Here is a 23,908-nt window from a genome sequence, read left to right as displayed (position 1 = left end):
TTTCATATTTTAAAGTACAAATGATTTTATGCCCCCCCCCCTCCCCCCTCATCATATCAAATGAACTTTTCCTTACGATTCTGTGAAATGTGAGAGTGTAATAACTTACGTAGGAATCTTCATGCTTTAATAGAGTAGACAATGACTTGACACATGCTTCTAGATTAGGATCTTGTGGTTCCATTTTACCGCACAGTCTTGAGACAACATTCATGGCAGAATGAAGTGTGTCCTTGTGTACAGAATTACCAAACTCACGAATAAAAGTGATAGCACATTGCAAGCCTCCAGCCTCAAATACAGCTCCTGCTTCTCTGGTACAAATCAGCTCAAGCACCTAATTAATGGGGGGAAAATGAATAAATGAATGGATGGGTGGGTGGATGGACAGATGAATGGATATTCATACTCTAGGTTATTTTGTTCAGTAAAAAACCAGTTTAGAAAACTAGTTCAAAGAAAAACAATTGTTTTAGGGTCTTCTTTTCAGACATTTTAGGATGGAATACGAGTGGATATAAGCCTATTGGGCTCAACAAAATAAAGCAAACTCAAAAAAAATATCAACCCATATTCCAAACTAAAATGTCTAATAAGATCTATCTATTCTATTGATTATACCTTGACACATTGCTCTCCTAAGTCCTTACTGGTTCTTGAAGACAGTTCAACAACTACTAATCTGTTACAAAGTGCCTTAACAGCCCCTTCAACGGCAACAATACGCCTGGTACATTCAGCTGATACATCAAGGTAGTATGTAATGGCACGGGCTGTTACTTCTAGGACATTCTCTGGAGCACATTCATCTAGGAATACTCTACACAAGGCTGGAAGAAATGTTCTTGGTGGGCAACTGTCAAAAGATGGATATCATAGAAAGCAACACAAATGATCAGAAACCACTAAAATATGACATTCACCACTAGAATATAATCATGATAGCCATTGATATAAATATATACCAAAATTAATGATAAAACTAGTAATAATAACTGACGTTTCAATGACACTGACATCATTTTCAAAGTGAAACAGAATAGAGTTTGAATGAACAACATACATGTAGAGTCAGGTCAGGTTTATGTAAGGGAAGTTAAACAAAAACGTTCTTGAAAACTTATATAAACCTGAACTAACTCTATATTATTCATTCATAAGTCTATTCTCTTTCACTTTGAAAATGATTTCAGCGGCATTGAAAGCTAACAATACTAGTTATCACTAGTTTTTATCATGAAAGGTATAACAAAAGTTACTTTAATCTATAGTTCACGATAAGTGCAAATTTTTTTATTCATTTTGAACAGAACATTATCATGAAAATTTCCCAGTGACGTTGGTGAACCAAGCAATAGAACCAAAAAGATAATTTTTTCAAATGTACACCAACACGGCCACAATAATATTGCAGAGTACGCCTCTTAAAATTTTTCCACATGAATTAACACAAATTGGTAGACGAAATAGAAAAACCACAATATCCTATTCAAAGCATTCTATTCTGTCCTACATCAATTATTAAATTATTTTACCAACAGTCTGGCTTTTTATGTTAAATATTACTGTAACCAATTCAAGGCCAACAAAATATTACAAGATGGATTCTTAAAATTGGATTGGCAAAAGTCAATGTGTTATTATATTCATACCAAGTGTATACTCTAATGAAGGATTTTATATTATCAGGAAATACATGTATTCAACGAATTAAAATGCTGAATTTTAGATTATTAATTGTCGAGATGGAGAAAATAAAATAGACACCACAATATGTTAACAGATTTTGTAAAATTTTGATAGATTAATCACTGACGATACTTCCAAAATGGGTATGTCGTGATGAAAAATGCCTTTAAATATAAGTAGACGTGCTTTTTCTAAATTTTTTTTCAAGCGATCCCTTTTAACACGAAATTTTTTTATTGTTTGATGTTAGAAGATCCAATAAAATATATTCGATTTTTCGACTTAATTCTGTTTTAGATACACTATTGTATTATTTTTCAAACACATTTATTTTTAAAAGGTTTGAGTAAGGGTAAACAACTTACCTTTCAAAACATCGATCGATGTTGTCTGACATTAACAACAGCATACACAACTGTTCCAAGGCGATCAACTGCATATCTCTCTCGTCGCCTTGGCCCATGTTTAGCCATTCTAGAAGAGTATCTGGATCAACGTCCACCATTTTGGATGCTAAATTCAATGGGCTATATGAAGAAAAAAAGAAGTACGACACCAGAGAAGATAAGCAGATACTTCGAAGCTTATGTTGAATTTCACGACGTCCTGTTTCTAAGGCAAAAAAATGCTGACTAAAAACTCAATCGTCTTCGTCGTAGATTAACCAGTAAACTCCTGACTTTCAGCAATCCTTGTGTTTGACAATACAACGCTTAATTACTCTTCTTCTACGATAAAAAAACTTTTTTTCGAGTTTCTCCTAAAGCAATATTTTCCCTTATGCCTCGTGTGATGACAAGAAAACAGAGTCCACGTCTTCGTCAATAGAACATCATTACCATACTTAAAAAGCTATTTTTTGGTATCAGTTTGAAGTTAAATTGTCCTATGATCCTAAATGACTAGGTATGGCTTAAAAAAACCATCCTGATTTAAAAAGATAGGGTAAAACAGTCCAAATTATTCTCTCCTTCGGTTTTTGTTTCCTCTCTTTTTTTGCTTCGTGTATTAGAGGAACAGCCTCGACTTGACGCTAGAACCAGACCTCTTGCAATCACGCAATCACTCCTTCGCACAAAATGAGGAAAAATAGAAGTTCTATAAAGTATTTTTTTACGTTTTCTTCATGGCAGGATTTATTGTTCAATATTGTAATTTCTTAAGGTGGAGGTTAGATCACTTAGAGCATTTTCCGCTTTATTTTAGCGGTTTTTCGGAGCATTTGGACCCGGAAATACGTCACAATTTACAATTGGGATACCTGTGTATGCTCAAAGTAGACTGGGCTCAGTCAAAAATCTAAAATTCTTTCAGTTTTGATAGTATTTTTCAGCATTTCTTTAAGATTTTCTGTATAACCCCCACTGATTCCCTTTAATCTATCGTTTTGCATCTCAGTGATAATCAGTGTAAAACCCATTCATAATTGAGGCCAAAAGATCGATATAAAGCCGAAGAAGTTCAAGAGAAAATCCCTCATTTGCTGACACTATTTTCTGACAAAAACTTTAAGCTTAGATTGTCAAGCCATATTTCCAGTATGGAGAGTCTTTCTGAGGTTCCAAGTTCTCCTGATGCAAGCCTTCTTCTAACTAAACGTCGCTGTCCATTTGGGGAATCACCAAGAGAGATGAAAGTTCCAGCATCTGACCTTGAGCATAGAATACCTGGTCATGATAACCAAGGTGTGCATGCACGTGGGGCACTAGACTACCATGATTCTGGTAGGACCTTGTTCATAGTTGTAATGCAGCTATCAGTGTTAAGCCCAGGGTGGGGGTGGGGGGGGGGGGGGGGGGGGGGGGAAAGGAGGCTACCCTTGGGAAGTTGACATTATTCAATGCCCCCAAAGTAGTAAATAGCCCCTTTTCTCATGAAATGTGCTTCCATAAGGTACTTTTTTGGGCTGATGCCTCTAGGTCTGTTACCTTTTTTTTAACACAAAGTTACATGTACACATCTGAGCACAAGCTCAATTGCCCTATTTCACTATGACATCACTGCTTGTTTATGTGGGGGATAGAATCGCCAAATCCAACAGAAAATTCAACAAAGTTTGCTCCTAGTGAAACAGTTTAATCTAAAATGGCCTGGTTTTCAGATATAATATGTGTTAACTAATATGTACTAAAAAATATTCTGAGCGTTTGCTGGCTATTCTACTTCTCTTCGTGGATTGATACGGGTTTTAGAACAATTTTCGGTGAATTTGCGTTGATTTGACCCCCTCCGATGACCATGATATTTTTCATTTAAATAATAAATTTTTTTGATGTGACGTCATAGTGAAATATTGTGCAATTAAAGAGTAAAAAGCTTTATAGTACACTCACCTCTGGGGTACAGTCTTGGGGTTGGGGTCTTGTGACCCAGGACTCAGCTTTACATGTGTTTTGGTCTTTCCTTTGATTCAAGTTTTTTTTTCCAAAAATAGATTTATTATCTCTGGTTGATCCTTCTCCTTAAAAATGCTAAATTCCAATTTGATCCATGGGTTATTGGCTGACTCCCTGACCTACTTCAGTCTGAATTTGAAGGTTTTTTTTACATTTACTTCATAGGTTATACCGCATTTCAAATATTGATGCAGCATAGTCAACAGTCCCAACCAGGGACAGCTACGCCAAGCTACACATCTTGCTGGGTGTGTGCTAAACAGTCAGAGATAATGCCTTGCACATTTTGTGAACATGGAGTATGTGAAATGTGTGTGCGTCAATGTGACAAGTGCTTCGGAGTGTTCTGCTCATTCTGCGCTACTGTCAAATATGATCAGCATGAAGATCGTGCTTTATGTTTGACTTGCAATGCCGAAGAGATCAAGAAGAATAAGATGAGAGTTGCATCAAATGTTGGACAAAGAAGAGCAGAACTCTCAAGTGAAAGATTTCCACAAGCCACTGCATAGAATAGTAAAGTGAACCAGCTTTTAACACTGTCACCAGAACACTTTATTAGCAAGTAGGTCTTCAAATGACGTTTGGTCATGAATCAAACAAAGCCCAACCAGATAGAAATTGTAGTTTCAGAAACTATCCATGCCCCACCCATGGAGGAAATTGGAAATGCTGGAGGGGAGGGGGGTCAGAGAAAGAACAAAATTACAGAGTTTGCATGGAAGAAAATTGGAAGTTCCTGGGGGTAGGGGGGGATCTTCTACAAATTCCCTCTGTGGTAGGGGTATGGATATTTTCTGTAACTATGCAATTGAAAATTGCGAGTTGCAAATGAATGCCTTGCCAGTCATTTTGATCATAACTTTGATCCAGAAACAAGGTATGACTGCCTGGAACTAGTTTGGGCAGTAGTCATGACTGTTGACTGACCGGCCGTTACTTTACCGGCATTTGCATTGCTACGTGGCCACCCCAGAAAAAAATCGTGACGTGCACTTTGCAATAGGCTGCCGTCAATCAAATACGTTGACACCATTTACACGTGTGTGTGATTCAAAAGGCGCCAAAACTTCGGTCGATTGTTTACAAGTATCATGAGCTACACTCACCAGGCCTATCCGGGCCGATCCAAACGCATATAAATGATGTCAACTTGTTTGATTGATGGCAGTCTATTGCAAAGTGCACATCGTGATTTTTGTCTGGGGTGGCTGCGTAGCAATGCAAATGCAGGTAAGTCCTAATTAATCACCTTCATTTCAAAAAAAGTAAAAAGAAAAAAAAGAAAAAGAAAAAGATACCATTGGACCTAGTCTGAGTTGGTATTAAGAAATCCTATTTATTTGCATTTATCTTTTAATACTTGTAAATCTTTCAGTTAGGTTTGTGAATATGTAGCTCTTTCCAATGTTGTTTTTCAAGATATTTATGATCATTTTTGATGGGCTTTCTGTGGAAGTGGAGTTAGAGTAAGAGAATTTAGGTTGTAGTGGAGGCTAGTGTGTGTATATATAAAAATGTGTGTGTGTGTGTGTATTTTTCAAAGAAGGAAAAAAAAAAAAAACGTGAAATTTAAAGTTAGTAAGATTTTTCGTATATTGAAAGGTTTCTATTGAAAGATTAAAGACTGATTTGAAAAACATATTAATTTATTGCCAATGGTAAGAAAATACTTTTTGTATCTGCTAAAGTGCAAAAAGTCTACTTATTAGACTAAGTTAGCATGCTAGAAAAAACACAAAAAATTGTAGATTGATAAATGATTAAAACTATGCAATAGGTTGGTATTTCTCCTTACTTGCAGCATTAACCGTTCTCATATCAAAATGATTCCTATACTTGTGAGTTGTTTTTCACTACAGAAATCCGATAACGTACTAAACACTTCATTAAAAAGTCCATTGTGTTATTAGAGAAAGGGAAGGGATGGGTTGAAAGAATATGTGTCCAGATGAAGATAAATATGTGACGCCAACCTTCAAAATATATTTTATTTATTGCAAATTGATTTAATACCTTGCATTCTCCGCCAAAAGGACCGCTACCAGGAGCTTCTGGTTCCGTGACCTCGGCTTGTTTATGACGTCACTGTGACGTCAGTGGGAAACCAGTTACCGGCCTAACAGGGTTTTTTTTACTCAAATTTGTATAAAGTAAAATCAATCTCCCCACAGTCTTATTTCTGAGGATAAATTGTTTACTCCTTTCAGTCACTGAAAAGTTGATTTACTTTACTAAAGAGATGGTACTTAAGAAAAAAACGTTTAAGTCCGTATGTCAGTGCACCTAAGTAAATTACGTCCCAATGATCTTCTGTCGCGCAGACGGCATATAAAACCATTGATATGAGTCCGAGTAATTTTAGAATGAGGGAGTTGTTCATAAAGAAATTCACGGCCATCAGACTTTTCTCCTTTTTTGGTAATAACTTACAGAAATTGCTAATATTTCTGAGAGTACGAACCAGTATACTGAACAGCAATACATGTCGTTAGTATTAGTATCAGGATGACATTTTTAGAGAAAGTTCATTGCTTGTTCAATTCTTAACGTACTGTTCCGGGCTACCGCCTTTTTCAAAGAGTAACTACACTACCTCAGCTAGCTTTACATGGACAATATCCTAACAAATTAAAAATCTGATCTAAGATTTTTTTTAGAACAAACCCGCACTTAAGCGAAAAATAATAATGCTCGTTTTGGTACACAATTTTCTGCTTTGTCATGCTATTGGTCTATAAATAAACAATTCATTGCGTTTACTGCTCGTGGGTTGAATTCTGACGCCATTGCAGGATATACATGGCTGCACGAATACGTCTGGAACGAGCTCTTCTTGTTGACGAGGTCTTTAATGATTGTTAGGGTGAAAATTACCGGGAACTTTATCTACCTAGGCTGTCCGGAATTCCGTCCAATACTAGAATAATTTCTAAAAGCTCTCGCTTCTTGAATAGCATTTGAATGCTTACGCTGTTTGGTTACAATGCTGCAAGGCCTAAGCCGACATGCTGGGTATCATGCGTGACCGAGTATCATGCGTGACCGAGTAGCGGCAAGGGGCCAGTACGTACTTACACAAATGATTTGCAAGTGGCTTGTAACGAGTTGTCGGTTACATGTATCAGATGATCTTTGTTACGAAGGTCCAACCCTTTCTAATTTAAGCTAAGAATAAGTTGTATTGATAAGTATGTACCACGTGGGGTAGCGTGTCCCATTGCGTGACAAGTGCCTAGGGGGTATATTACATTAATCAGTGCAAGACTCCTGTAACGAGTTGGTATTGCATGTATCAAATCTTATTACGAAGATTGTACATTATTGTAGTCCCATGGCTCGTTTCTGCAGCTTTGAGTCTGATATTGTTTTTTTTCTCTTCCGTTTTAGCAAAGCGAACCAAGGAGGGAGACCTCCATTCGTATGCAAAAAGATCCCCTGAAAGCCTGAGACTAGACATGTAGACAGCTTTGAATACAAACTTGTACAATTCATATATATTATTAAATTCTTATGTGTACCAAAACATACGTATTTCTTATAAATTGCTCAATGGTAATGCAGTAAAAGAAGTCGGCAACGGTACCAACTATCGGCTATCTCACACATGACTGTTTGTCCGTGTTTTCATGGTGAAGCACGCGCACCGACAAACTAATAGTCATGTGACATTAACCCCTGCTGAAGTACTTGCATTAAAAAAGGACTAATTGTAATCGACATGGTTGACCCAATGTCATTTGATTGAGAAATTGTGATAAACTTGTGATTAAACATTCGGTGTCAGTCGCATGCAGTATTTTAGAGCATACAAGGTCATGGCTTTGAGCTATTTTTGTGTCATCTTTGGGCCTGTCATACGCCTATAATGAGTGTATGATGTCACATATTGCGCGCAGTAACCGATGCAAGTATGTAAAAAATGCTGAAAAAGGTTTTGCTAGCCGATAAAAGTTATTTTATTTTTCCATACGTTCATAATTCATTAAACTGATATTGAAGAGCCGGACAGAGAGAGGAAAAAGTTGCAGCCTTTTGGTGGAGGTAGTTAGTCAGTATAACGGATTTTGGATGAAGTTTGTTGGTGAATACTACTTTTAATACTGATTTGCCTACGGTACTGACAAGTGTTTTATTACTATGATAGGAAATGACGTCCATATGATGTCGAGCAGGGAAAGTAAACAACAACAAATAAATCAATGGATAAATGAATCTATCCGTTATACCCATATCCGTTTTGGGGGCTGTTCGCACTGGGCAGGAATTAAGCCAGGTTGAGGATTATCCTACATAATCACACACACACACATAAATAAATTGTGGTAAAATGGATTCTAGTTACGAACCACCTACTTTTGAAACATTAGCTATGACCTAAAGTAACTAATGAATTAGGCCTGATGACAGAAATGACGTCATGATGACTGACAAAAGAGACGTCATCGTTGAGATGAGGATGACTTGGCTGTAACGAGACTGTAACGATTTCAAAATCTGCTTAGTCACTTTGAATCCTAATTTTGAAAAAATACTCAAGTATAGATGAACGTTAGCGGGAGGCAATGCAAGAGAGCATCGACAGAAGAAAAACACACGCCATGATATCCTGGATCCGAAAAGAGTCCCAGCACACTACAGTACAGTAGTCATTGCGTGACCTCGTATTTCCGGATCTAATCATGCAATTTATCAGTCGGTTTTACACTTTGAGAATTAAACTTCTGGTAGTTGGTAATTTTTGGAAGCATATTTAAAAAAATGGTTAATTGTATTACAATTTCACATTCAATACCAACCGACAATTTTATTCCTCAAGCGTTTTGAATTGTTTGCGAGCTTATGTGCACAGTATGACGTATTATGTGACGTTATCACAGTATATGTTGCGCAATGCTGAACATTCTCTTTCGACTCTCAGGGTTAAGTCTGAAGCTCAACTTGTCGTATACTACATATAAATTTTTTTACCTCAATGCTGAACATTCTCTTTCGATTCTCAGGGTTAAGTCTGAAGCTCAACTTGTCGTATACTACATATAAATTTTTTTACCTCAATTGTCTTGGCAGCAATATTATGTTATACTGCACATTTCATTGAGTTATAATTTGGTCCAAAAAAATTCTTCCAGTAGAGCAGGCCTCTGTAAAAATATGTAACAAAACTATTCAAAGAAAAACACACAAAATGAAACATTATTTACATTATAGAAGTAGGAAAATTTTTGATCTATCAAATGTCAGTTAATTTGAGATAAATATTTGTATCGCGTGATCTTTCGTACTTCTCCGGGAGCAAATCTCGCGTTATATTTAATCAGGAGACGTCCTTGGCCAACCTTGAACCTGCCAGTAAGATCAATGTTCAAAGTCACTTTCCAAAGTTTTAAGTTTTTGTTTTCGAAAAAAACAAAAATGTACTATAGGGCCGTAGGTTTTAAGTAATGTTCAATAAACGAGCAGGAGTGTTTTATCGGGTATAAAACACGAGGCGCAGCCGAGTGGTTTTAGACCCGATAAAACACGATCTGCGAGATTATTGAACGGCTTAGAAAACTTATGATGTTTGTTCTCATTGTGTACCGATTTTTTTACGAAATGAACCAAGTTTGATAGAGAAAATCCAAGTTAAAGTTTATGCAAATGAAGACGAATCTTTATCAGATATAAAATCACCTTCATGGTCATGATTTCTATTGTGTTTTCTTCATGAATTATTAATGAGTTTTCTAACGTCATATATACGTATATGTATAAATGCATAGGATATAGTTTAGCGGTTCACGACAGCCATGCACGTTACAACCCAACCAACCAAATCACCAGTTATTATGCTGGTAGATTTATGGTCACGATAAACTGTTCTTTTCACTAGAGCTTTTGAATGATTTCAAAAAAGAGAAAATATATCAGTGATCTGCCGGAACACTTAAAAATTATGAAACAGCTAATGTTTTTGTGTGCAATCAATGGGAAAATGACGGCGTTTGCACTTTGCAAAAGCTTCGAGTCACGATGACTTTGTAAAAATAAAAATAGTTTGACAATGAAGAATATATATTCATAAATGATTTAATAAAAAGATAAAATGTGCTTAGCTAACTAAAATATCTATTTAAATTTTATTTCGTTGCAATTTCATTCAATTCGTCCTTTTCGTCCATTTTTCGTGGCTGCATGACGGTCAAAAGAATGTCCAATTCTTCAATGATATTTCTTGACAAAGAAAAACCCACACATTTGCTTTTGAATGCATGGAAATAAATAGCTTATTGAGAAAATTACTGGTAACTGGTATAATTACAGCATGGTACGCGGTTAACCTTGGCCCGAACTTTGTACGTGACATTAGTACAAACGTACGGCGATTGCGAAATACTTTTTTCTAGCCTTACAGCTTCGGTTTTTGAGTAAAACCACAAAATTATCATCACTTTATCTAAAATATAATTGAAATGTGCTAGCAGAAGATATAAAACAAACGTTGATAAGTGAGCGTAACGTCGATTTCACTCCTTAAATTGTTGCGTCAAGAATGACGCAGTAATTACTTCAAATCGTGAATTTTACTAGAAGCTTCGATCATTTGCAGCAAGAAAAGACGCCAAATGACATTAAAAATACCACAAAAGCCAGAAAAATCCTTAAAAATATAGACTAAGATATGTTTTGCTTTTAACGAGCAATCAAAATGAAAGTTTAATATATTTAATTTCACCAAAAATATCGCGGTTTCGAATATTATAGCAACGTCATAACACATATAAACAGATCTTTCTGGACTGGTCCGTACGGAATGCAACCAAAAAAGTCATGCATTTTAAACTTTAATCCCAGAATAACACTTTTCTTCTCATGTTGAAAGGTTAATTTAGCTTTCGCTTCCATTTCTGAACCAGATCTGGATTAATATTGTGCAATACATTCGCTTTGTAGTTGCGTAAACCTCTGAAACGATAGACCACGAACGTTCACGTCGATTCTAGAAAGCGTCAGACGCATGGCAACGTCTGTTAACACATAACAAAAACAAAGCATCTGATTGGTTTAAAAAAATCCAAATCCAAATAATGATATCAGAATAAATTAACCCGAAGAAATATCGAACGCTATATAGCGAAGCGGTCTTCGGGACTTTCCCAGAATAGCAGTGATTCACCATACTCGGTACTGGAAAACGAATCGGATATCAGTACATAGATCCATTGTTTGCTAGAGACGCCCACCTGTATAAAAGACCTGGTCAAAGTATGAATGGATTATATTATTCGATGAACTCGGAGGGAAACTACCTTGTACTCCAAAACAGAGCAATGCCTGTGCCAATGGATGACTCCGATATGGAATCAAATGTAAGTTCTAAAAAAAAATGTAAAAATTCAGAAACAACGTTTTAGGTTTTTGGGTATATTATTTTTTGCAGTCTCTGTGCTTTTACTGATCTGCAAATGAGAAGAAAAATTTTTTTGTTGAAAACTCACATCTTTATATGAGCTGCACGTGTAGAGTTCTTTGTTTGATACAAGTCCTTTGTTGAAGTTTTTGGATTATTTCACAATTTTCTCCCTTTAAAAAACTTCTCCATTTCCTCTATCTTGAACTAAAATTTGTGCTCTTAAAAAGCGAGAATTTTCAAGTTTGAAAAATAAACATTAAAAATAAAATTTTCAGGGATAGTGGCGTATAGCTCTAGACAATATGGCCGAATATTAAAAAATAAAATTATTCACATTTCTGATATTATAATATGAAGATGTAATAATCCTTTCATATTCGTATTGCAGATTTCTAGTGAGGATGCTGGAAATTTTTCCGAATTTTCAAATCCACAAACCCCACCACTATCAAAAGGTGCAGCAGACGAAGTAAAGCTTGAACTACAAAGAGCCATCAGATGTCGACGAGTTGCTCAAGGTCTTGATGAAATGCCTAGCCTAGAATCTCAAAGATCAAACTCAAATCAGGTAAATGATGCTTTTAGTAAACACAGTCTATTTTTCTATTTTGCTTTCGGTATTTACAATAAAATATAAATGTGTTTTATCTGGATGACAGTCGTGCTGGTCACGAAGTCCAGTAACTGACCAAATATGGATATATTTCCAATGTACTAGAGACTTATCAATATAATGTAGATCTATACGAATATTCAAATTATCGCTATCTTTTCAGCTTTCCGCTGCAGAATTAGAGAAACGGCGACTAAGAAGAGAACGAAACAAGCTAGCTGCTTTCAAATGTCGGCAGAGGAGAAAAGAGCACATGCAAGCGCTAGAAGAGGTACGTAAGTTCGAGAAAATGTAAACAAATAATCGAGAGAACGATTATTAAAGTATGAATACCGAAGAACGATATAGCTGACATGTTTAAAATTCGAACGAAACCTTTAGTTAATAGACAAAATGAAAAATATCGAAATCGAATGCAATTCTTATTGATTTTGGCGGGTAAAATTTTAATTTTTTGAGCTTCGATTTCATCAGCAAGTTACCGGATACGGAAATGGAGTTTATGCCTTCGACGGCCGTCCTTTTCCGGCTATAATGTTTTACAGGGGTGTGGAGTTGAAACCATTGTTTGAGAGATAGGGTGGGATCTCGGAAATTGAACTTAAACTGGTAAAAAAGTAAAAAAAGTTGAAAAGTAGTTATATTCTAAAATTGTGAAGTGAAGGTTTTATTTCGAGAAGGTAACACCCAACAGTTAAACACCTATAAATTTATATTAACATTTTTGTATTATTTCTCAATTCAGGAAACAGATGGTCTTAATTCTGCAAACCACACCCTAGAAACGGAAATTGCAGCCTTAAAAGAACAAAAGAGAGAACTGGAGGAGATGTTGAGGTCTCATGACTGTCTTATTGTTGTAAATTCAAGTGATGAAGAGGACAAGAAAACTTCATAGTAATATACAATTAGCAATTTAGGGATATATTTTTTAGACAAATTTAATTGAAGAAAAGTATGTTTACTATAAAGTCTAGATGTAATCATAAAATGATTCCAATAACTAATGAAATGGTATATAGTGTAATATAGTATATTAGTACATATTTTAAGCTTACTTTTTAAATCCTTGATTTACATCAAGTCTAACTTAATCACATGGTTATTAGAAGTTAGGGTGAATAAGATGGCACTTTCAAACTTTCTTTCACAAGATGTTAAAAGTTAAGAAATGTCATTTGCCTTTGAACATATTTTTTTCAGTTTTATAAAAGGAATTTTCTTAGCATTTTTTAAAATTTTTTGTGGTATTACCAAACATGGTAGAAAAGCACAAGTTTCGTAAGATGCCAAAATTTAGAGTTATTTGAACACATTATTTATCAAGTTACAAAAAGCTTTGCTGGACAAAGTTCACATATTAATTTATTATCATTACTATTTGTTATTTACCGATTTGTTAAAGTTACATGTACACCATGAGTTACTTTATCAAACTTTTAAAAAATCAGTTGACCTGAGAAAATAAAGAAAAATAATCTAAAATGCAAGACTCTTTGTGTATAAAATTTTAAAATGGGTTGAAGTGAAACACAATGATTGATTCAATAGAACTTTGAAATATCAAACCACTAGGGAAAAATGTTGGTGCCAAGAACATGACATGAATCAAACCCTGCCAAAAACTTGTCATAACCCATGAAAAATATACAACCACAGTTTATTAGCTTTTATGGATGATGGAATGCATGGTAAAAATTTTTGCTAAGTCATTCTGGGTGTGGTAACATATTACAACAGAGTAATGCCCTTAAAAATAGTTGCTTAAAAAATACTTGTTTTGATAGTTAAAAATAATAAGCACTCAAAAGAATCAATATGTACTAACTTGGCAAAAATGGCCACAAAAGTTAAAAACAAATTTGTAATGAGCTAAAAATAGCCGTTTATTATTTATCAGTATTCTTAAAAAATATAGGTATATCCTAGCTTGGCAAAAATTGTTGAACATTAAAAGCAAGTTTGTAATGAGCTAAAAATAGAAAAATGATGTAATAAATGTTGTTGTTTACCCCTAAGAACATGAGTGTGTATTTTGGGTCACTTAAAACTTGCATGACTGGTTATTATAGACTCAAAACTTGTCAGGCGAGGTAAGAATTCATTAACCTTATAAGGCATGTTCTAAAAAAAGAACATTGATAAGAATATTTTATCATATATCTTTTTCAAAACTAGATCATTGTAAAGGACTTGTAATGAAAAGTTGTAACTGTTTTAACTTTTGAATAAATTAAACTTAAAGATGCATCCATGTGCATATAAAATTACATGGGAAATATGAGACACTTGAGGACCTATTAGTGGGATTACCCAATGTCCTTCATTCCAATTTCACGACTGCCTATGTTGCAATAAATTTTCTCAGAAATGTTCTTGTGTCCCTGGTCAGAAAATTCATTGCTGTTGGTAATTCACTATTAAAAGCAATCTATCGTTCATCACCCTTGTGTTGCCGTTTCAAGGCCATGTCACTTGTGGGAATTTAATTGCCCTATTTCACTATGACGCCACTGTTTGTTTATGTGGGGGATAGAATCGCCAAATCCAATAGAAAGTTCAACAAAATTTGCTCCTAGCAAAACAGTTTAATCTAAAATGGCCTGGTTTTCAGATATATGTGTTAATATGTAATAAAAAATATTCTGAGAGTTTGCTGGCTATTCTACTTCTCTTTGTGGATTGATACGGGTTTTAGAACAATTTTCGGTGAATTTGCGTTGATTTGACCCCCTCCTACGACCAAGATCCTTTGCGTTTAAACAATAGATTGTTTTGATGTGACTTCATAGTGAAATAGGGCAATTCCCCCAACACTGGGCCTCGTGAAAACTAAACATATTGATAGTGAAACATAATTGAGATGCAAACAAAAAAATCTTATATATATTTCCATCCATAATCCTCAGATTTACCATTTCCTAATGATTGATCAACTGCATTCAACAGCATTTTATGATGATTTAATTGACTCGTTTGCATCAACCGAGCATTTCACATATAGCTGCATATCGCATGATGGTTTTATAAAAAAATCATAAAATACAGCAACAAGAAAAATATTAACATTAACTTGACTTTTCATTTAATTTTCCTTTTTTTCTCAAAATGTCAAGCTTTCTTTGCTCTTCAATCCTTGGGTCTGGTGGTGACACAAAATCTTGCCACTTTTTCTAAAAACATTTAAAAAACAATATTATTCTGAGCTCTCTTTTGTCATTACATGACAAACAAAATGTGAAAAACTCTGCTTGAAATGTGATATCACTCAAAGGTTTTAGAAAAGTCATAGCATATTTGCATAAAATCGTTTTCTATCCTAGGTAGTCTAGAAAGAATGAATACATACCAGCTCGATGTGCATATTTACTCCTTCAGGAAGGTTAGATTGAACAAATTGAAGCCAAATATCAGCTTTTTCTACTGGAATTTCTTTGATCTATTAACGCCAAATAAAGAAAAAATATATATATTTATAGACCCCATATATAGTAATTCGAACAAAAAACGACTTCCAGGTCCAAAAATTAATGATTACACAGACATTTTGTCTGTGTTTTTTCTTCATAGCAGGATTTTCTGCTTGTATACACTTATTTCAATAAAGTTAGTCACCAAAAAACCTACGAAGCTGAGATCACTGAGGATCATGGGAAACTTTTCATATCTGCAAACAAGTAAAGCTTTTGATACAATTTGCAGCTTAAGGATGCTCAGAAGAGGTGAGACTGTAACCGGTAAAAGATGTGCAAGTCCATCAACAGTTATTAAAGCGGTTGAAACATGTAAAATGTAACTACCCATAATCCTTGTCGGCCTCAGCTTTATAGCTTTTCAGGCGACTAACTTTATTGAAATAAGTGTATATATCTAAATCATTGTTGATGGTAGAGAATAAATCCTGGGAATAAGTTATGACAAGATTTTAGTGATCTTTTGTGATTGAACCCGCAAATATGTCACAACTTAAAAGCCCTATAGTACAACAAAGTGAATTTAAACCACCACTGATAGGACTTCTGAAAGTGGGTTATATAATTGTAAATGCCATGTTGTGGGTGAAAAAAGAAGAAAATAATAAAAAGATTAATTTACTTCTTTACCTGTATCATGCGGCCATGTTTTTTCAACTCATACTTGACTTTATGTTTTTTATAACTATCAGGAAGGTTAGCTAGAGTTTGGTGGAGCTTCTCTGTGGGTAAATTAAACCTAAAGTACAGATTAAAAACAAAAAATTGTGTTTGGGTATTTTTTAATCTATTTTTTATTCATGTTATATTTAAATATAGTGTAGGATTAAATATAATGTAATGTTATGTTGAAATTAAATAAATGATGTAGTTTGTACAATATATTCTTATCATGTAACTAAACTAGATTTAAATTTAAGGGGTTATTAATTGTAATTGAAAAGCCCACATTGGGAGTTGTAAATAAAGCATGTATTCTATGTAACATGTAATGCCAAATTGAGGAACTCTGTTATTATGGCAGTGTTGTATTGGCTTGTTCGAAAACGATGAATGGTGACTGGACAAATGGATGAAGAATGAATAAGAGATAAAGTGATGGGTTGAATAATGGATCTGTGAAAGTGTGGGAAATATATATGTTATAATGGGTTAGGTATCTGTTTTTACCACAATATCAAAATTTTATGACAAACAGATTTTGGGGAGCGCATGCTCTGCCACGGTGTTGTCTCTTTTGTGTGTAGTTCATACCTGGGGTTGCAGGTTCGATTCCTGGTTGAGCCACATGTTAGCTGAGTTTGTTTAGTGTATTGTTCTCTCCCTTGACATGGGCTCTCTGGTTTTCCTCCCACCATAAAAATCAACAAGCAAGTTGGGTGTTGTAAATGATGAATGTAAAAGTAAACATGAAGGAATAGAGCCATAGTTGTACTTAGTACTTAGATACTTACTTTTTTATGACCTCAAGGCCAAATATATGACTTCCAGATTGTATAAACTGGCAAAAACTATCCAGTATGGCAGGGTCATATCCCTTGATAGTTATAAGAATATTGGGATACAGTAAGTCCCTTTTCATCAAGTTTTTCTGGGGGAAAAAGGAATAGAAGAAAAAATCAGAATTAGTAATATTTAGACCTCTCCTCCTCAGGTCAACACACACAACCGCTATTTTTTCACTGACCAATAACAATTGTCTATGAAACACGGGAGTTGTGAATCAGAGAAAACCCTTTTGAATGTTAGATAATTCAGAGCAAATTGTGTTTCATACTAAACGATATAGCAGTGGAGTGTGTTGAGCTGAGGGGGAGAGTATGGGAAGGCTTTTGTAACAATGGTCAAAATCTGTTGCATGGCTGCTGTTTGCGAGAACGGAGAATTGAAGATAGCTATGGTAAAAAGTTGTTTTAAAAATGAATAGCATTGAATAGCTGAAGGGAGAGTCAATGGTGTGGATGTGTTGGGTATCAGACTAAGGTTCTGTGAAGGAATTTCAGCATGATGAGCAATTTTGACTGAACTAGAAGCAAATTAGAGGCACATTTTGAGGGTTCAAGCAAGCTTTAGTGTTGTACCTTTCTTTATTTTATGTACATAGGATACTCCACTACAATACTCACTCAATATTGTTGCAAATGGCTCGAAATCAAAAGAAAACATAAGACGCAAGGTAAGACTTTATTCTAATGAATTTTTGAATTTTATTTTGTACTGTATGGCTTGGGCTACCTGTGGTATATGCATGAAAAATTTAACTGTCTGCTAAGATTTTGAAACTGCCGTCATTTTAAAATTTCTCCAAAACTAAGTGTGTCTCATACCTCTGTACTTGCTAATGTAGCAAACCCATTGCTTTGAAGTAATCTTGATGATACGAATAAACTATTGTTCCTACAAAAAGAATAATTTTCTATTACAATAATATATATCTTTACCTCAATCTCGAACCCCATACATACAGAACGGTAGAGGAACCAATAACTAATACAACAAGGTAAGATCATCGTTAATTTATAAATACAGAACTTATTTACCTAGGAAAAATTAAAGTATTTTGCAAACCAGGCAAGCTTCTTTTACCGGTGTTGCACGCTTGTCTTGCACAAATTAAGGCTGAATTTGCCTACAAAGAATAAAAAATATATAAAGTATAACATTACTTAATGGAGAAATAACAAATATTCCTTGACATTAAAAGAGGATTTCACATACCTGAGGAAATAGGGGACGAATTCTTCGAAACGACATGCTGACTTTCCTAAAATGCGTCCGCCATCTTGAAAATATATGTACTTGAGCACAGGGTGACCAATCCAACGAAATGTGATTATCACACAGGGAGCCCATGCATGCTTGGTTCGATCAACATGACTCTGATACAAACACCCAAATAACCAAAATATACCTTACTTTTTCTGGCGTAGAGTGATGATTGATTTATTGAACTTTCAGTATTTGTTTTAGGTCTCTCAGTGGAATGAAAAGAGGGTTTTCTTGAATCATGTCACATTAAAGCAAACAGAGTTCCAGAACTCTAAAGTTCAAACGTGTTTCCTCTTTCCTGCGCGTTTGAAAACTAGCCGGGATCATTGCTATACCTGGCTGTTTCCGCACATGGAAAAACACCTTCATTTTTACTTATTGCTTGATCATACCGGAGACCAACGCCTCCCTCTACAGCATCCTGATAACACAATGACTCATGTTATCAGGATGCTGTAGAGGGAGGTGTTTTTATAACTATAAGTGAGTAACAAGATAAGAATAAATAAAGAGTCCTTTTCCTGTTGCCGGATAATTAACGTTGGAATACTTTTCCTCGTATGCATATCATGCTACTTCATTCAATGGACCATATTCAGAGGGTGCCAATGGGGGTACCTCCAATTGTCAGTTTGCTACTAATTTTTCGGCCGAATGTCAGTTAAATGTAATAATAATTTTACGAGCCCTGGCCATAGTATTAACCAAAATAGATATATATCATTGATTGTTAATTGTTATAAACACTCCTTTCTACCACCTCTTTCTCTCTTACTCCGACGAAGGACTAGCGTCCGAAACGTCAGTAAGTTTTTTCATCTTTTCACTGTGTAAAATTTACACTTTTATCATTACGTTTTTTTATTTTTTTTGCTACCAACCCCATTTGACACCCTCTATTCAATGCGTACAACATTCTCAACACTTACATTGACGTTTTCGGAAAAAAGTCACACTTTTATTTTTTTCATAATCTAGCTATTCTTGACTACACAATGATTGGAATGAGGTGAAATTAATGGTTGCACCTGTCATAACAAATATGATAAGGTCGGACATCCGTCATATGATCGGGACGTCCATGACGTCATAGTTCAATTTCTAACATATATAATGTCGTCCTGAATCGTAATAATTATTTCGGGAAGTTTATACAGCGGTTCTATGATCGTGACGTCATAATTAAGATCCGTTTATGACGTCAAAGATCAGTTTCTGACATATTGTCGAGCATGTCCTTCGTGAGGTCAGTCCTAATTTTCACTTCAATATGTGTAATACGTACAGGTACACTGGTTTGTTTGTCTTGAAGCGGAATGATTATTTCAGGAATTTTATACAGCGTTTCTTTACTTGCAGCCGGACTTCTGTCCAGAGTTTCTTTACTGTTCAATACTGTTAGCCTATACATGTTCGAAGTGTACGCCAGTTGGTCACGTGACCCTGAGTTCGTTTCCTCTTTCATACAAAGACATGGGCGAACGAAAGGCAAGGAGAAAAACTCCCTGACAAGCTTTTTATCACGTACGGCGTAGATGAGTGGATTCGTGCAGCTTCCAGTGAGAGCGAGAATAAGTCCAAGTTGAATGAACCAGTTCGGCGGAGTGCGAGAAATGAATAATTTACAGAAGGTAGTCAAGGTATACACGGCCCAGCATGATGCAAATACTCCTAGTATCACTAAGACTGTCTTAAACACGGCACGTTCTCTTAACAATCTAATGTTCTCCCTCGTTTTGTCTTGGTGTCCTTCGTATACCTTCATCCACTGTGCGCATTTCCGTGAATAGTGATAGATCAAACAGTACACTACAACCATAGTGATAACTGGTAGAGCAAAAGCAAACAAAGCCAGGAAGAATGAATACGATTTGTTTAAGATGTCCTCAGCTCCCCAATTTGGCTTACATGTGAAAGTCACTGAATCTCGCACGATTTCTCCCCAACCAACCAAAGGTGCCACGCCCCAGAATATAGAATATAACCATGCGATTGACAACAAGAGTTTTGTGAAGCGTTGTGTATAAGTGTCGTAGCTACGGTAATCAAAAGGATGTTTGACAGCATTAAGTCTGTCTAAGCTGATGAGACAGAGGGTTGCGATAGAGGCGTTGAGAGACACTGACAAGAAGGCAGAATATGCGTGACATATTTCATCTCCTAGTATCCAGTCTTGATGCATGGTTGAAACCATAAGCAAAGGCGTACAAAACATTCCTACAACATAAATAAAGACCAATATTATCAGTTAGAATGTTTTCCCCCACTTGTATGAATGGGGACAGAGCAGAAAAGGCTGCTACTTTCGCAATTTTTTTTCTTTCTCTCTCATTCATGCTAAAAAAACGTTTAGTGTTTCATTCGTGTCTCTTGTGCTTTAAACTTTTCACAAAATTCTGCTAACCTCGAGCAATTCTACTTCGAGGTATTAGCGAAAATGTTAGTTTTTGTGCTGATTAGATATCATTTCTTTCAACGTTCAGTGCGTTATATCTCAAATACACATCCCTTAAATTTCCCCAAATTTTGGTATACATCGTTAATAAGCCCCTGAAGAGCCTGTTTATGAAATATAAAGCTTATTAACGCATAAACGTCGAAAGTAGAACCCGTTTTTTCTGCCCTGTTATGAGTGGGAAACCGACGGTACTGACTTACAGCACGCACGAAATCACATACAGTATTCAGTATATTGGCGGACTGGGTAATATAAAAGAAATGTTCTTATCTGCAGGGGAAATAAAACCTCATTCAAATGGCGATTTGTTGCTGGTTCAAAATGCAGTGTTTTGAATTCTACACACCGAGTCAAAACAAGATCAATCATGGTCAAGTAGACTTTATCTTGTCATAATGCCAAGAATTCAACCGGTAACGCGTGTTGTAATCGCCTGGCTACTAGGCTAATACCCCATTCACACCTAAACGTGTTTAGTTAAACTGTGTTTTCATTAGGAAAAAAATAAGAAACTAGAAACCTAAAATATAATCAAACTTTCTGAAATATTATCAGAGCAAGACAAAGAATAGCTTACATGCATTATTTCACCAAATATTGTGCAGTGTTCATAGATAGTTTTTCAAACCTGTTTAATCAAACCACTTTAAAACCTGTTTAAGCCTTGGTGTGAATGGGGTATAAGTCTCGTGTTCATAGATAGTTTTTCAAACCTGTTTAGTTAAACCACTTTAAAACCTGTTTAAGCCTTGGTGTGAATGGGGTACAAGTCTCGTGTTCATAGATAGTTTTTCAAACCTGTTTAGTTAAACCACTTTAAAACCTGTTTAAGCCTTGGTGTGAATGGGGTATAAGTCTCGTGTTCATAGATAGTCTTTCAAACCTGTTTAGTTAAACCACTTTAAAACCTGTTTAAGCCTTGGTGTGAATGGGGTATAAGTCTCGTGTTCATAGATAGTTTTTCAAACCTGTTTAGTTAAACCACTTTAAAACCTGTTTAAGCCTTGGTGTGAATGGGGTATAAGTCTCGTGTTCATAGATAGTTTTTCAAACCTGTTTAGTTAAACCACTTTTAAACCTGTTTAAGCCTTGGTGTGAATGGGGCATAAGTCTCGTGTTGATGTCACTGATACGCTTTGGGGAAACCAAAATCCCCCAAATAAGTAAGATGTTTATATTCGAGCATTGAACATCCTTCCTACACTTCCTAGTATAACACTGCTTGAAAACTAGCTGCCCCAAGCTCGCCGAAATGAATTCAAAATTCCCTAATATCTAAACAATACGAAAAGGAAAAGAGACTTGACGTTATGGAATAATATATTACAGTGTGTAATAAACCTTGAATATCTAAACAATAGAAAAAGAGACTTGAAACAAAGAAAAAGAGACTTGACGTTATGGAATATATATTACAGTGTGTAATAAACCTTGAATATCCAAACAATACGAAAAGGAAAAGAGACTTGACGTTATGGAATATATATTACAGTGTGTAACAAACTTTGATTTCGACATTTTTTCTTTGGGTTTGGGGCTTGATCCAAGGTAATATCATACAGGATATAAATCTGGCATTAATAATTCATCGAATATGGGCAGAAAATTTGCATTCATCGAACAGACAGCTGAGATTTTTTGAAGCGTTAAGAATTAAATACGGACTTTAATAAATATAATTTTCAAAAAGTCGATGGAAAAGGCATTTTGCTTCAGTTTATGGAAGTCTCATAAATCTGGTAAAAATACTGTAGAAAAAAGCCTTGGAAAATGTAGAAATCTTTGGGGAAATCGGCTTGCGTTTATTTAGGGAATACGAAGAAACTTCTTTAAACTTATATAACTTACCTACAAGACAGTCAGACGTTGCCAGACTAGCATAGAAAGCGTACATAGATGATTGAAGTCGTTTGGCGCCCCTACAGATACACATGAGAGTTATCACATTCCCCGTGACGGATAGGACAGTCAGACAGCTCCACAGACCAGCTTGCACTGCAGTCCACATGGGATGATTGAACGGCTGTGGTATCGACGTCTCATTTGTGCTAGAATCGTTGAAGTTTGAGCGCAAATCCATGACAAACACTCCTTGAGAATGAAGAGTTGTTCCCTTCTACTGAAGCTCAGAGGACGAGTGAACGTCGAGATCCTTGAAACTCGTAACAACAGCTGTGTTTAGTAGTCATCCAGAGATCCTTTCACGCCGTCCTATATGCAAATGCATCTAACAAATTAATGTTTAATTGTCACACAACGTACTAAAACATTAAAAAATTGTATAACAATTGAATTTCAATTAAGCCGTTGATGGAACAGAAGTGAGTAGACAAATCCTGGACTTATATACTCGAGCGTTGTTCGCTTCTGCGAGTGCAACATTCAAGAAACAAAGCCATACCAGACGCTATCCTCAATATTGTCATGTAAATATTGATAGAAGCTCTATTGGTGGGCTAATCGCCAGTACAAAACATTACAAAGGTCACTAACCTTCCTATAAGGAACTCAGCATGAGTAATGTCATCGTTATGAAGTCGGCCTATAATTTGTCTTCTCTGATCTAAGGTCGGTAATTACGAAGTTTTGCTTGTTGGGATGTAATTTGCCTCACAGTAGGAACTTTAAAGCATGAATCAAAAACAAAGGAACTGAAAAATTGGTGTTGCTATTACTTATTGTGCATGGAAATGGTTCCCAAATGATTAGCTTTCTCTTTCGTACATATGTTCCGTGTCGTTGTAGGACACTGGCCCGCGGCAATAAGAACCATACCTCTGATGTCAAGATTTCCTCATGACTTTGACTTTATTGAAGGAAGGATAAGAAGGATCGCTTTTAAAATCTACATCTAAAAACAATTATTAGCAAAAGACCTTATATCCATTACCTGTTTTGATGTCAATAAAACCCGAGAGATTTTGGGAGCGCGCCACAACTTGATTCAATAAAACGTGCCCGCTGATAGTGGCACCCGCTAAAGGTGACGCACTTCCTGACTTTTGTTTGAACAACAATGACATTTATTTTCCATTCATTTCCATATCTTTCCCCAGTTGATTCGCTTTTCGAATAATCTATTTACCATCGGTGAAATTTGACGTACTTTCTAAC

At 35.6% G+C, this 23,908-nt stretch overlaps 5 protein-coding genes across 11 annotated transcripts in view; 2 read left to right on the top strand and 3 right to left on the bottom strand.

Moving 5' to 3' along the window:
* LOC116300918 (E3 ubiquitin-protein ligase HECTD1) overlaps window positions 1-2,702 on the bottom strand; it is a 32,958-nt gene extending 30,256 nt beyond the window's left edge. For both annotated transcript variants that reach the window (XM_089024195.1, XM_089024196.1), the window contains exons 1-3: window positions 2,055-2,702; window positions 622-856; window positions 110-337 (exon numbers count right to left, since the gene is read on the bottom strand). In XM_089024195.1, the coding sequence (XP_088880321.1) occupies window positions 110-337; window positions 622-856; window positions 2,055-2,194 (603 nt within the window). In that variant the 5' untranslated portion in view covers window positions 2,195-2,702. The remainder of the gene's footprint in view (window positions 1-109; window positions 338-621; window positions 857-2,054) is intronic.
* Window positions 2,703-2,975: 273 nt separating this feature from the next.
* LOC116300942 (uncharacterized) lies at window positions 2,976-6,062 on the top strand. Of its 2 annotated transcripts, none has more exons than XM_031709918.2 (2): window positions 2,976-3,374; window positions 4,251-6,062. In XM_031709918.2, the coding sequence occupies exons 1-2, from the start codon at window positions 3,230-3,232 to the stop codon at window positions 4,595-4,597; spliced, it is 492 nt and encodes a 163-aa protein (XP_031565778.1). In that variant the 5' UTR covers window positions 2,976-3,229; the 3' UTR covers window positions 4,598-6,062. The 2 variants fall into 2 exon arrangements, with proteins under 2 accessions (XP_031565778.1, XP_031565776.1); XM_031709916.2 differs by having other exon boundaries at window positions 2,979-3,413; window positions 4,251-6,059.
* A 5,157-nt stretch (window positions 6,063-11,219) lies between these two features.
* On the top strand, window positions 11,220-13,579 carry LOC116300932 (cyclic AMP-dependent transcription factor ATF-3). Its single transcript, XM_031709907.2, has 4 exons — window positions 11,220-11,437; window positions 11,870-12,049; window positions 12,258-12,365; window positions 12,840-13,579. The coding sequence occupies exons 1-4, from the start codon at window positions 11,336-11,338 to the stop codon at window positions 12,990-12,992; spliced, it is 543 nt and encodes a 180-aa protein (XP_031565767.1). The 5' UTR covers window positions 11,220-11,335; the 3' UTR covers window positions 12,993-13,579.
* Window positions 13,580-13,735: 156 nt separating this feature from the next.
* Window positions 13,736-18,375, bottom strand: LOC116300937 (small ribosomal subunit protein uS10m). Its single transcript, XM_031709912.2, has 7 exons — window positions 18,286-18,375; window positions 18,108-18,196; window positions 17,895-17,964; window positions 17,022-17,158; window positions 16,198-16,306; window positions 15,444-15,533; window positions 13,736-15,267 (listed from the first exon to the last, which is right to left on the bottom strand). The coding sequence occupies exons 1-7, from the start codon at window positions 18,319-18,321 to the stop codon at window positions 15,163-15,165; spliced, it is 636 nt and encodes a 211-aa protein (XP_031565772.1). The 5' UTR covers window positions 18,322-18,375; the 3' UTR covers window positions 13,736-15,162.
* An 897-nt stretch (window positions 18,376-19,272) lies between these two features.
* LOC116300928 (adenosine receptor A2b) lies at window positions 19,273-23,745 on the bottom strand. Of its 5 annotated transcripts, none has more exons than XM_031709900.2 (3): window positions 23,685-23,745; window positions 22,643-23,416; window positions 19,273-20,553 (listed from the first exon to the last, which is right to left on the bottom strand). In XM_031709900.2, the coding sequence occupies exons 2-3, from the start codon at window positions 22,872-22,874 to the stop codon at window positions 19,538-19,540; spliced, it is 1,248 nt and encodes a 415-aa protein (XP_031565760.2). In that variant the 5' UTR covers window positions 22,875-23,416; window positions 23,685-23,745; the 3' UTR covers window positions 19,273-19,537. The 5 variants fall into 5 exon arrangements, with proteins under 5 accessions (XP_031565760.2, XP_031565761.2, XP_031565758.2 ...); XM_031709901.2 differs by lacking the exon at window positions 23,685-23,745 and adding an exon at window positions 23,570-23,667; XM_031709898.2 differs by lacking the exon at window positions 23,685-23,745 and having other exon boundaries at window positions 22,643-23,021; window positions 23,288-23,660.
* Between the last annotated feature and the right edge of the window lie 163 nt (window positions 23,746-23,908).

Source organism: Actinia tenebrosa, unplaced genomic scaffold (assembly GCF_029948245.1).
Source record: "Actinia tenebrosa isolate PJP-AT-01 unplaced genomic scaffold, QUT_ActTen_1.0 PGA_scaffold8__29_contigs__length_14323225, whole genome shotgun sequence".
Classification (NCBI taxonomy): Eukaryota; Metazoa; Cnidaria; class Anthozoa; order Actiniaria; family Actiniidae; genus Actinia; species Actinia tenebrosa.
Note: the sequence above shows the minus strand (reverse complement) of the source record. Positions and strands in the feature narration are given on the sequence as shown.